The 13625-nt window shown below is 50.6% G+C and overlaps 1 protein-coding gene across 3 annotated transcripts in view; it reads left to right on the forward strand.

The window, feature by feature from the left end:
• The window catches only part of Lrrc8a (leucine rich repeat containing 8 VRAC subunit A), a 28045-nt gene extending 14528 nt beyond the window's left edge, over positions 1 to 13517 (forward strand). For 2 of the 3 annotated variants that reach the window (XM_031369670.1, XM_031369669.1), the window contains exons 3-4: positions 5950 to 8114; positions 12709 to 13517. In XM_031369670.1, coding sequence (XP_031225530.1) covers positions 5958 to 8114; positions 12709 to 12984 — 2433 coding nt within the window. In that variant the 5' untranslated portion in view covers positions 5950 to 5957 and the 3' untranslated portion in view covers positions 12985 to 13517. Of the gene's footprint in view, positions 1 to 1520; positions 1639 to 5949; positions 8115 to 12708 lie in introns of those variants that run through there. The other variant, XM_031369671.1, reaches the window with a different exon arrangement.
• Positions 13518 to 13625: the final 108 nt, after the last annotated feature.

The raw sequence follows: 13625 nt of genomic DNA on the forward strand, positions 1-13625 counted from the left end.
TTTTTTTTAAGATTTATTTATTTATTTTTATGTATATGAGTACACACCATAATCTTCATATGGTTGTTGGGACTTGACTTTTAGGACCTCTGCTTGCTCTTGTCGGCCCTGCTTGCTCAGTGCCTGCTCGCTGCGGCCCAAAGATTTATTTATTATTATACATAAGTACACTGTAGCTGTCTTCAGACACACCAGAAGAGGGCATCAGATCTCATTTATGGGTGGTTGTGAGCCACCATGTGGTTGCTGGGATTTGAACTCAGGACCTTCGGAAGAGCAGTCAGTGCTCTTACCCACTGAGCCATCTCACCAGCCCCAAACTCTGCATCTCTTGGGGCAGAGACCTAACCTGACCCATTTCCCTGTTGCCTTTTGAACTTCACAGAGCTACATGGAACACCTGATCTCCACACCTGAGTGCCAGCTGTTCCCTTTCCTTCTTTAAGGCTGTAATTTATTTTGGATCTTATGCTCTGATTTTTTTTTTTGGTGCTCATAATGGAACACAGGGCTTGGCTAAGTACTTGCTTGCCCTTTGAGCCATGACCATGGGCTACATAAAAAATTTTGTTTTTAAGATTTATTTATTTTTATTTTATGTGCATTGGTACTTTGACTACATGTATGTCTATGTGAGGTTGTCAGATCCCCTGAAACTGGAGTTACAGACAGTTGTGAGCTACCCTGTGAGTGATGGGAATTGAACCCAGATCCTCTGGAAGAGTAGTGGGTTCTCTTAACCGCTGAGCCATCTTTCCAGGCCCTCTATATGATTTTCTAATCAAAAGGAAAGTGTATGTTGATTTGAAACCTAAGCTTCCATTTTAGGTCTCTGCCTCCTTTTCATCCATGGAGATCCTCGCTATGGTGGGTGCAGAGGAGTACATCCTCATATCCTTTAGTGTTCTGGGCCAGCTTTTCCTTGACAGCACATAAAGAGCCTCTCCATTCCTAGTTCCCATTCCACTGGCCATTTGCCCACCTACTGTGTGCTGGACCCAGTTTATCTCTCACCCTAGTGTCCTGGAGTCTCTTTTTCTGTTCATCTCCTCCGTGACTGCAGCCACATACTTTCCTTTCTGTAGCAAGTTCTGGAAAGCTTAATACGCTGGGTTGGGTGTCTGCTCTGTTCCCTTCCTCTCACTCCCATCCCCAGGCTCTGGCCTCGAACCTGGCACTGTGTCAGGAAGGGAAAGCCGCCTGCCTGCCTCACTCTCCTAGAGAGCTGCAAGAGCCAGCCTGGCCCCAGTCTGTTGCTCCTCTGCAGAGCTCGGGGCCTTGGTCCTGACTGGGTTAGGAAACTGGGGTAATATCTCTCCTTCTGTAGCAGCAAGAGTCATGGCCAGGACAAGGAGAGTCTGTGGTGATGACAGTGGCCCCAGGGCCCAAGCCCTGTTGAATGGTCTGGGGTAGGATGCAAAGGAGGGGCAGAAAACTGGGTTCTGTCACTTGCATTTCAGGTCCTTAACCCATATTTTACACTACATAGGCACATTTCCTGCAGTCTCTGCTCCCTTCCAGACAGAGAAACTAGACAGCCTACAGGTCACTTTCTGAGGAAGGTCCTGTTCCCATGTACCTCTCTCATCTTTCTGCTGCTCTCCCCTCACACCCAGGGACATCCAAGACAGCTGGCAGGTAGGTCTGCTCATTGGAATGGCCCCTGGGTGTGGATTGTCTGGGATGCACTCTGCCTGGGTGTGCAGTCCATCTGAGCCTGTATGCACGTGTCTAAAATGGGCATGGGGGTAATATTGAGCCTTAGGGAAGAAGCAGAGTGAGTGCTGTGTACCTATACCAGCATTTAGGAAACTGAAGCAGGAGGATTGATGAGTTGAGGCAAATCTGAACTATATAGTGAAACCATGTCTCACAAAAAAAAAAGATGGAGAGATGACCTAGTGGTTAAGGTTCTTGCTCCTTTCCCAGAGGATCAGAATTTGGTTCCCATATGAGGTGACTTACAACTGCCTGTTACTCCAGTGTCCTGTGCTATGTGATCACAGAGAGACTTAGAACCATGGGGTCCATGGATATGGGTGGGCACTTAGTGACTACTGATCAGAGTTTCTATTGTGCAAGATGAAAAGACTGTGTGTGCCGGGCGGTGGTGGTGCACACCTTCAATCCCAGCACTTGGGAGGCTGAGGCAGGCAGATTTCTGAGTTCGAGGCTAGCCTGGTCTACAAAGTGAGCTCCAGGACAGCCAGGGCTATAAAGAGAAAAGAAAAGACTGTGCAGTAGCTAGCGGGGACATCTGAGCTACAGCTTTACCTCACAGCATTGGCCACACACAGGAGTGGCACAATGGTTACATTTATGGTAGTTATCTCATCATATCTCAAAGCCAGCCAAGAATGCCATGGGCAGCACAGTGGAGTCTGGACTGGGCCCTGTTCCCAGCCTTTGCATGGAGAGCTGCTCCCAGTATGGGTGCTCACTCCTTTTGCTCCCTAGGCTGCTGGAGGGTACTGCACCTTACCCTGGAGGGTAGTTCTAGCCCCTCCCTGAGGCAGGAAGTGGGAGGGGCTCCCTGCTGGCTCTACCCAAGCCACCACATCCACCTGAAACTGCTGGTTTACCACACCCAGATCCACACCCATCTCTCCGCACTCCCACCCTGTCTCTTGTTGAGAGTGCCTCTGTGTTTATTACTCACTGTGTGCTATGGACTGCTGTGTTAAAGAAGTACCTGGTCTGGCTCAAGGAGGTGGAGGAGGGTAGCAGGTTACACCAGCTCAAACTGCAGAAGTAATATGCCTGCCATTAGGGAGTAGTCCTCTACACAAGTCACTCTCAGGCCTAGGCTTCCTCTGGGCTTCAATCTTCCTCCCTCTCAGCCCACATTCTGACTTGAGGTGGGGTATACTTTGGATGTGCTCATTATCCTCACAGAGCCTAGCTAAGGGCTACACATAGAACCCAGAATGTGCTTTGAAATGTGGGGTGGGGGGGATGCAGGTGGGTAGCATGAATGAATTGGAATGTCTCCTTCCTAAGAGAGCTAGCAGGTCCTACTGCTCAGAGCCTGGGCTGCTTCCTTCTGCATCTTGGACCCTGACTACTACTTTGCTGGGAAGCACAGCTGAGCTTGTCTTTTGAAAGGAGGCTGGATATATTCCATGAACTGACAGGCTCAACTTTCCACCAGAAATCAAAGGAAAAAAAGTACTGTTGAATGGAAGTCACAGCCAGAAGCTGACCTGATCCTAATTGGCTGTCTATCTGTCCCAACCAGTATCCTGGAGCAGTAGGACAGGATATCTCATTCCCTCAGGTTCTAAATCTTTCCCATCCCCTTCTCCAGTCTTCAGCTACCTTGGATGAGGCCTTGGAGTCAGGAAAGATACCTTTAAGCAGTTCCCTGCTGAAGGTCAGCTGTCTGATTCAGCCAGCCCTCCCCACCCTACCCCTGTGCCCCTCTCTCCCAGGAGTGTGGGTGGTATACAGAGCCAGCTGGTCATTAGGGGGCTGGGACCTTCCTGTGGGATAGGCACTCATCCTGGCCCAAGAATCCAGGCCTCACCAGGAGAGCTGTCTTGGTGGCTGCTGGCCTAGGGCAGGTGTTAGTGTCTGCTGACCCTGAGGCGACCTAAACAATGGGAACCCAGGAATGGGGACCCTGAACACCTGCAATGGTTTCTTCAACACCATGTATATCAGGTACCTCCTGTGCATGACACCCCAGGCAGGAGGAGGGCAAATTCCATAGAGCAATGAGCTTAGCCAGGAAGAGTGGGCCAATGTCTTACTTGATAAAAAATGACACTGGGCAGGTGTTTTGCCTTCCAAAATCTCCATTTTCCTGTCTATGAAATAGGTTAAAGAAGACAGTAGAGAGAGTGCACTAGAGCCAATGTGGGAGGAGCCTTCCCTGTGCTGTGGCTATTGCCACTTGTACTAAAAGCACAGTGCCTCTAGTCTCACACAGGTGCCCTCAAGAAACTGGCTGGGAGCCCTTGGCCTTTGTGGAGAGGATAACCATGAAGGACCTGTTACTACTGCCATGGTCAACATCAGTATGAAAATACAGTAGGCCCTTCTGCAAGGTGTTCCACTCCTCTTCCGAGAGAATAAGACCTGTCTGACACAATATTAAGAATTGGTGTGAAGACTAGATTATGTTCAAAATGGTGCTAAGTAGAAGCACAATTTCACTTTTTAAAATGGGGGTGGTAAAGCAGCTCTTTTATAGCATGCAGGAAGTCTTAGGTTTGGTCCATAGCAATACATAAACTGAGTGTGGTAGCTTAGGGAGTAGACAGGATCAGAAGCTGAAGGTCATGGTTGGCTATGTATGTGCTGGATGGGTCTGAGGCCAGCCTAAAGCTGGGTAAGACCCTAACTCAGATGCCAAACCAGAAGACGGGGAAGATGCAGAGAGCAGCCGAGTCAGCAGGGCCATGGTTTTCCCGGCATCTCATGCCTTTTCTATTTTTTTGCAGATGCTTTGTAGTGAACTTGTGGGGATAGACACTTCCTGTACCCTACTCACTGCAGTTCTGGAGAGCAGCGGAAGCTTAGCCTCTGGCAGAGTGTTCAGGGACCCCAGGGACTCCTCTTACACTTGTGTTTGTGGCACAGGCAAACTCTTCGTAAAGCTTTTCCAGGTCCAGCATTTCTCACACTAGGCTAACCACTGGAGCCAGAAGGCTTCCAGCCCAGCCAGATGAGCTCTCTGGGAGGCTCTCCTTCACTTGCTGTTTACAGCTCCCTTCCCCACACCACAGATTATTCACAGGAAGTTACCCATAACCCCCTCTTACACCCCTACCCCCAGGAGTCCCTCACTAGAACTGCTTTCTGTCTCCACAGCCCTGTCTACACCTATTGTGTATAAATGTGGACATGTGTTTTGGTTTCTTTTGTTTTTGAGATAGAGTCTATGTAGCCCTGACTGGTCTAGAACTCTATGTAGATCAGGCTGGCCTCAAGCACACAGAGATGTGCCTGCTTCTGCTAGTACTAAAGGTGTGTGCTGCTACACTGACTATATTTGTAGATTTTTAGACTTCACAATTTGTTTTATAAGAATGAGTTTTGGAGGGCTGGAGGATAGATCAGCAGTTGAGAATGCTGGCTGCTCTTTCAGAGGGCCTGGGTTCAATTCCTAGCACTTGCATGGTGCTACAACTTTCTGTAACTTCAGCTCCATGGGATTCAGACTCCCTATCTGGCCTTTGTGGGCACCAGACTTATACTGGTACATAGCCATACATGCAGGCCAAACACCCATATGTTTAAAAAAAAAAAAGTAATTTAAAAAGTTGTTTTGCAGCCGGGCGGTGGTGGTACACGCCTTTAATCCTAGCACTTGGGAGGCAGAGGCAGGTGGATTTCTGAGTTTGAGGCCAGCCTGGTCTACAGAGTGAGTTCCAGGACAGCCAGGGCTACACAGAGAAACCCTGTTTCGAAAAACCAAAAAAAAGTTGTTTTGTCAGTGCATATCTCTAATCCTAGCACTTGGGAGCAGAGGCAGGCGTATCTTTGTAAATTCAAGGGCAGCCTGGTCTACAGACTTCCAGGCCAGCCAGGGCTACATAGACTCTATCTCAAAAAACAGGAAACAAAACAAACAAAAAAAGACTGAGTTCTTGGTCTTCCTCACTGCAGACATTCCTCGAGGCCACTGCTGCCACTTCATGGAGCTGGTCCTCTGGCTACAGTTTGGGTAGATTTTTGTTGTTGGTTTTGTTTTGTTTCTTTGACAGATTCTCTGAGTAGCTCTGGCTGGTCTTGAACTCTGTCTACAGACCAGGCTGGCCTGGAACTCAGAACCCTGCCTCTGCCTCCGTAGTGCTGGGATTAATGGTATGTGCGTGTCACTACACCTGACTCGTAGGATGGAGTTTTTGGACATTGGTGGAATTTTTATATTCTTCCCTCATCCTTGGGGTCCAGACTTGTGAGACTGCCTTGTGGTAAACCCCTCTTCTGGGTCCCTTTCAGGTTAAACCATGATTCCGGTGACAGAGCTCCGCTACTTTGCGGACACACAGCCAGCATACCGGATCCTGAAGCCATGGTGGGATGTGTTCACTGACTACATCTCCATTGTCATGCTGATGATTGCTGTCTTTGGAGGGACACTGCAAGTCACCCAGGACAAGATGATCTGCCTACCTTGTAAGTGGGTCACCAAAGACTCCTGCAACGACTCCTTCCGGGGCTGGACAGCTTCCAGCCCAGAGCCCACTTACCCTAACTCCACAGTCCTGCCGACTCCTGACACAGGCCCTACAGGTATCAAGTATGACCTAGATCGCCACCAGTACAACTATGTGGATGCTGTGTGTTATGAGAACCGCCTGCATTGGTTTGCCAAGTACTTCCCCTACCTCGTGCTCCTGCACACCCTCATCTTCCTGGCCTGTAGCAACTTCTGGTTCAAGTTCCCACGCACCAGTTCGAAGCTGGAACACTTTGTGTCTATCCTGCTCAAGTGCTTCGACTCACCGTGGACCACGCGGGCCCTTTCAGAGACAGTAGTGGAGGAGAGTGACCCCAAGCCAGCCTTCAGCAAGATGAATGGCTCCATGGACAAGAAGTCATCTACAGTCAGTGAGGATGTGGAGGCCACTGTGCCCATGCTGCAGCGGACCAAGTCACGGATTGAGCAGGGCATTGTGGATCGATCAGAGACAGGCGTGCTGGACAAGAAGGAAGGGGAGCAGGCAAAGGCACTGTTTGAGAAGGTGAAGAAGTTCCGGACCCACGTGGAAGAGGGGGACATTGTGTACCGCCTCTACATGCGGCAGACCATCATCAAGGTGATCAAGTTTGTCCTCATCATCTGCTACACCGTCTACTATGTGCACAATATCAAGTTCGATGTGGATTGCACTGTGGACATCGAGAGCCTGACAGGCTACCGCACCTACCGCTGTGCCCACCCTCTGGCCACTCTCTTCAAGATCTTGGCGTCCTTCTACATCAGCTTGGTCATCTTCTATGGCCTCATCTGCATGTACACACTGTGGTGGATGCTGAGACGCTCCCTCAAGAAGTACTCGTTTGAGTCGATCCGAGAGGAGAGCAGCTACAGTGACATCCCAGATGTCAAGAACGACTTTGCCTTCATGTTGCACCTCATTGACCAGTATGACCCTCTCTACTCAAAGCGCTTCGCTGTCTTCCTGTCTGAGGTGAGTGAAAACAAACTGCGCCAGCTGAACCTCAACAATGAGTGGACACTGGACAAGCTGCGCCAGCGCCTCACCAAGAATGCCCAGGACAAGCTGGAGCTGCATCTGTTCATGCTCAGTGGCATCCCTGACACCGTGTTTGACCTGGTTGAGTTAGAGGTCCTGAAGCTGGAACTGATCCCCGATGTGACCATCCCGCCCAGCATTGCCCAGCTCACAGGCCTCAAGGAGCTGTGGCTGTACCACACAGCAGCCAAGATCGAGGCTCCTGCCCTGGCCTTCCTGCGGGAGAATCTGCGGGCACTGCATATCAAGTTCACAGACATCAAGGAGATCCCACTGTGGATCTATAGCCTGAAGACGCTGGAGGAGCTGCACCTGACAGGCAACCTGAGTGCAGAGAACAACCGATACATCGTCATTGACGGGCTGCGGGAGCTCAAACGCCTCAAGGTGCTGCGGCTCAAAAGCAACCTGAGCAAGTTGCCGCAGGTGGTCACGGACGTGGGCGTGCACCTGCAGAAGCTGTCCATCAACAATGAGGGCACCAAGCTCATCGTCCTCAACAGCCTCAAGAAGATGGCTAACCTGACGGAGCTAGAGCTGATCCGCTGTGACCTGGAGCGCATCCCTCACTCCATCTTTAGCCTCCACAACCTGCAGGAGATTGACCTGAAGGACAACAACCTCAAGACCATTGAGGAGATCATCAGCTTCCAGCATCTGCACCGCCTCACCTGCCTTAAGCTGTGGTACAACCACATTGCCTACATCCCCATCCAGATCGGCAACCTCACCAACCTCGAGCGCCTCTACCTGAACCGCAACAAAATCGAGAAAATTCCCACCCAGCTCTTCTACTGCCGCAAGCTGCGCTACCTGGACCTCAGCCACAACAACCTGACCTTCCTCCCTGCTGACATTGGCCTCCTGCAGAACCTCCAGAACCTGGCTGTCACAGCCAATAGGGTGAGTGGCCTGCTATGGGGTGGCCTGCTCTGGTGCTCAGAGGACTAGTGTCTCAGGACAGTTAATGCTCTGGGTTGTAGAAACAGTGAGGGGTCAGGAGTCAGACTCCTAGGCCTCATTGCAGGTTTGCTAAATCAGAATCTTGGGCTGGGAGTCTGTCCTTGTCATAGATCAGTATTGTGCTATAAGAGGTGGCGTGCCTAACACAGGAATCCCAACACCAAAGTTCTTTTGAAATGGGGTGGTGGGAGGCATGTCTTAACTTGGAGTTTGTGGTATCTGTCTCCCAACATCTTAAGCCAAGAGACCAGCTGGTATATCCTCAGTATGTGGGTGGCTTTGCTGGCTGAGGTGAAGCCTGATGGTCTCTGTAGCTCCAACATCGCCCATGTCCCTCTTTCTCTGCATCAGAGTGGTGAAGAACAAAGTCAGGCTTAGATGGGGTGGGCTTATCCTCACTGCTTTTCTGGAGAGAAAATTGAGGACCAGAACTGTGGAAAGCAACACCCTTGAAACTGTAGGTGGCCAGCTGGGCAGTGGTGGTGCACGCCTTTAATCCCAGCACTTGGGAGGCAGAAACAGGCAGATTTCTGAGTTCGATGCCAGCCTAGTCTACAGAGTGAGTTCCAGGACAGACAGGGCTACACAGAGAAACCCTGTCTTGAAAAACAACAACAACAACAAAAAGAAACTGTAGATGGCTCTTGTGCACCAGCCCTGTGTGTGATTGGAAAGCCCCCACCAAGAGGTAATGGGGCAGTTAGATGGGCTGAGGACAGAGTACTTGTGTGGCTTGTGGTCAGGGGAAACCAGGCTGCAGTTCCTGGATATTGGCTAGGAGGTTCCCTTGTCCTCAAGGCCTCCAGGATGCCTTCCTGTAGAAGGTGGGAGCCTGAGGATAGGGATCAGGAGACAGCTAGATGCCAACAGCCACCACCTCTGTGCCTCTATTAGTCCGGTCCTTAAAGTAAGCAGGCTCGGGACTCTCTACATGACCCAGAATGTGCTTCCTTCATTTGTCCCTGGGCACTTTTAGTGTAGGCCAGCCTGGATCCTTCATGTCAGGGGATTGGGACAGTCTTTATATGGCTTGGCTTGTGTACGTTTGAAAATGTTCAAGGATGGTGGTCCAACTCCAGTTGTTTCCATGAGAGTGGGAACCTCTGAAAGAGGACTTGGAGGTCTGTGAAAAAGAAAAACAATGTGTGGGAAGCACTGCACAGGCCAGTCCTGTCTTTAGTGTGTGTGTCCGCAGGGAGTTGAGATAGACTGTCCCATACTCTGAAGTGCCTGGTGTGCCCCAGGTGCTGGGCTGGGTTCAGGAAGGTGTGGGCTAGCTTTCAGTCTTGTCTTATCCTGTCCCTCACCCCTAAGTTCTCACACCAGGCTTGCCTGTTAGTGTAATGCCTATTAGCTGAGGTCACCCCTTAGGGAAGGAGCTGGCGGAGGCATGTTGTCCTGTACTAGAGGAAGGGGACCCTCCGACACTCTGTTTAGCACATTGCTTAGTCACATCCTGTCTCCACCCCTACAAGCACCCAGATGTCTTTTTTAGGGAAAAATGTGCTTGAATCAGTTAATAGGCGGGCAGAGCCCTCATGGGTTTGAGACTACAGTTGGGTGGGCAGTGAGGTGGGAGGCTTGAACTAGACAAGGCTGCTAGGGACAGAAATGAAGATGAGTCTGGGAGAGCCTGTGGAGGGAGAGTCATGGGTCACTGGTTGGGCAGGAAGTGTGGGGTTCTCGGGTTTTTTACACCCTGAGCCAGGACCTGAGAGAAGGTGTAGGTCTACAGAGGAATAGTCAATTGTGTATCCTGTGTTGGGCTTTCAATGAATTGTCCCGAAACTTTCAGTCACCTTTACTGTGCCCCTGGATGAAGAGGGATCTTTGGTGTAACCATCCAGGAGAAGTGAGAGGGGGAGAGACAAGGATCTGTCATAAACTTTCGAGTGAAAAGTAAGGTTGGGTTGGAGCACGTAGCTGCTTGTGTGTGGGGCTTCAGTGAAAGAACAGATGTGGATGGAGCTTGTGACTGGCCCGCAGCAAGGCTGGTGGGAGGGCAGATGGGACTGTGTACGCTCAGAGATGGCATTTCTCCAGAAGGCTTGGTCAGGAAGGGTGAGGAGCCATGGAGGAAGCAGCATCCTCAAGGATCCTGGAAGGCTCATCCTATTAAGACCACGTAGCCATTTCTATGCTAATCAGGGAGAGACAGCAGAGGCGAAGTTCAAGGATATGGGAAATGACTTTCATCCTTCAGTGGACTAGGGACCCAGGGGCAAAGGATATGTGTGGCCTTGTCAGGGAGCCAGGCTACCAAAGTACCTTCACTTCCTCTGATGCCTAGGGACTACTTGGCAGAGTGATGGTAGTGCGGATCTGGGGAGAGGACCACCAAGAAGGCACTCTAGAGGCACGGACTGACTGAGTGGACCCCACCACTCACTGGCCAGAACCCTCTCTACTACCTTTGACTTTATCATTAGAGGAGGTCATAGGATGGGGACAGTGGGAGTAGGGGCAGGGGAGGCAGTGTGGCTATTCTGTGAAGGCTCTGCTCCCTGGCTCCTGCAGGGCCCACTCCCTGTGTACCCTTGACTTTTATATCCCAGAACTTGAGACTCTACAGGAACCTTATCCCATCTCTAACCACTGGCCACAGCGGAGGAGACATCTCTTTGAACTGATCAGTTAAACTCATGTTAGGAGGCTGTAGCCTCATTCGTTTGCCTGCTCACTGGGACCAGAACCTATGAGGTTCCGGTCCAACACTGAAAAAGAGTTCTGACTTAGGAGTGCTGGAGATGAGTATTTCTAGTCCAAGCTTTGTGTTTCAAAAATGGGAAAGTATGCCGGGCGGTGGTGGTGAATGCCTTTAATCCCAGCACTTGGGAGGCAGAGGCAGGTGGATTTCTGAGTTTGAGGTCAGCCTGGTCTACAGAGTGAGTTCCAGGACAGTCAGGGCTACACAGAAAAACCCTGTCTCGAAAAAAAAAAATGGGGAAAGTGAGGCTCAGGAGGGCAGAGGCTTCCTTCCTGCTCTTGGACAGGGCATTGTATTTGGCAGAATGAGAATGTGTGAATGGCAGCAAGAACCAAAGCCTGCATCCTGTCACCAAATGGGCATGCAAGTCAGACAGTGCGTGTGAAGGTAGGGACAGTGGTGGAGTCCCTGAGAATGGGCATGGTGCCGCTCTACCCATCCCCTGTGATTTGTCCCTTGCTTTATAGACACAGAACATCACTACTGAACCAGGCTCAAATTGTGGCCCCACTTCCTACCTGCTGTCCTTCAGGACAAGTTATGTCTTCAGTGTGTGAAACACTCACAGAGCATTTACTGCTGGCTTTGAACACTGAATGAGTTAACAGTGTCGTTGCTGAGGGCTAGGGAGATGACTCAGTGGTAATGAGACTCTTCTAGAGGACATGAGTTCAGTTCCCAGCACCTACATCAGGCAGCTCACAACTATCTATAACTGTAGTTCTAAGGACTCTAGCACCCTATTCTGATCTCCTCAGGCACTCTAACACAAGTGGCCACACACAATATAAACACACGCACACATATATCTATAAATAAGGTCTGGAATGCTGGCTTCTCAGTTACCAGTGCTGCTGCTCCTGCTAAGGACTTGAGTTCAGTTCCAAGCATCTGTATGGCCACTCCCAGCTGTCTCTAACAGCCTCTTTTGGCCTTTGTGGGTACTAGGCATTATTGTGGTATGTAGACACACACATAGGCAAGCACTCATAACCTAAGAAATAAATCCTTAGAGACTAGATTGATAGCTCCGTGATTGTAAGCTCTTGTTGCAGAGAACCTGAGCTTAGTTCCCAGTATCTACATGACTACTTAAAATCATTTGTTAACTCCAGCTCCAGAAGATCTGATGCCCTCTTCTGGCCCTCCACTAGACATGCACATGACTGCACATACATACATGCAGGCAAGGACTCAGACACATAAAACTACGTAAATCTATAAGACAAAAACAAAAACAAAAACAAAAAAAACAAAACACTATCTGTGCTCAGAGTAAGGCTACCTTGTGATATATCTACATGGATATTGTCTGTTCTTCCCATGTGACCAAATTAGGAGGGGTCCTGAGTGTTGAGTCCTGGGCCCTGCACCCTAGCAGCTGTGTAACCTGATAGACGAGGAAGGCCTGTTCTGGAAGGAGAAGGGCTCTAGCTGGGATTCTGGTTCCTATCAGTGAACTCTCCAGTTTCCAGAAATTGCTGCCTTACATTCAGAAGCTGCTGTTAAAGCTAGGCAGGACCAAGAGCCTGGCCCTGGGCCCTGGAGGTGGATGGGGTAAGCATAGCTGCCAGGTTGATACTCCCCTGAGGGCAGGTACTAGGTAGAGCCCACAGCCCAAAAGATGACAGTCAGAGGGATTAGCATAATAGATGTGGTGGGACCCATCCTGAAGGCAGTCATGATGGCTTCCTGAAGAAAGTAATTGTGGGTAACTGTTGGGCAGTTTGGGGCCTGCAGTGAGGACTGTCAGCATCCAGACAGGAACTGATATGAAGGCCCTGTCCCGCCATGCACCTCACCCTAGCCCTTTGCTCCCTCCTGCAGATCGAGGCGCTCCCCCCAGAGCTCTTCCAGTGTCGGAAGCTGCGGGCTCTACACCTGGGCAACAATGTACTGCAATCGCTGCCCTCGAGAGTGGGTGAGCTGACCAACCTGACGCAGATTGAGCTTCGGGGCAACCGGCTGGAATGCCTGCCCGTGGAGCTGGGAGAGTGCCCCCTGCTCAAGCGCAGTGGCCTGGTGGTGGAGGAGGACTTGTTCAGCACACTGCCACCTGAGGTGAAGGAACGGCTCTGGAGAGCTGACAAGGAGCAGGCCTGAGCACAGCCTGGAGGAGCAGCAAAGAGCCTCAGCACATCCTCAGGCCAAGTGGGCAGCCCAGCTTTCCCAGGACTGCTGACAGCCAGCTGGGTTCAGCCAGGCAGAAGCTGGGCCAGAGCAGAAAACAGGGACTGAGGGGCTGGTCCCTTTTTTCCCCGCTGGGACATGCACACCCAGGACAGGCACTTGCCGGAGACCAGAATCTCTGAGTCTAGTCTCAGAGTGCAGTATTTGGACAATCAGGGTCTTCACACTGGAGGCCATCTCTGCCTCAGAGGCTGAGCCAGCACCAGAGGCCCAGGAACAGTAACTTAGATCTGGGTATTTATTTTTTTCCACTTCCCATCTTTTCCTTCCAGATAACTTACACATTCCCAAGAAGGTCCAGCTCTGTGGGAAGTGTTTAGCACCCTGGCAGTGTTCACCTTTGTCTTTTTGGGTGATGCTGACAGAATCAAGTGCCCACCCAGACTTGGGCAGAGTTGGGTAGGGTGAGCCAGCTGCAGGATGGTTGCCTTATTGGCACTGGGCTAGGCTCTGGCAGCAAAGCTTGTGGGAAACCAGGCCTCCAGGTGGAAGGGTCAAGCCTGGGGCTTGCCCCATCAGTTTTTGAAGCAATTTTAGATTTTTGTTTTTTTTTT

This window comes from Mastomys coucha, unplaced genomic scaffold, assembly GCF_008632895.1.
Source record: "Mastomys coucha isolate ucsf_1 unplaced genomic scaffold, UCSF_Mcou_1 pScaffold15, whole genome shotgun sequence".
Classification (NCBI taxonomy): domain Eukaryota; kingdom Metazoa; phylum Chordata; class Mammalia; order Rodentia; family Muridae; genus Mastomys; species Mastomys coucha.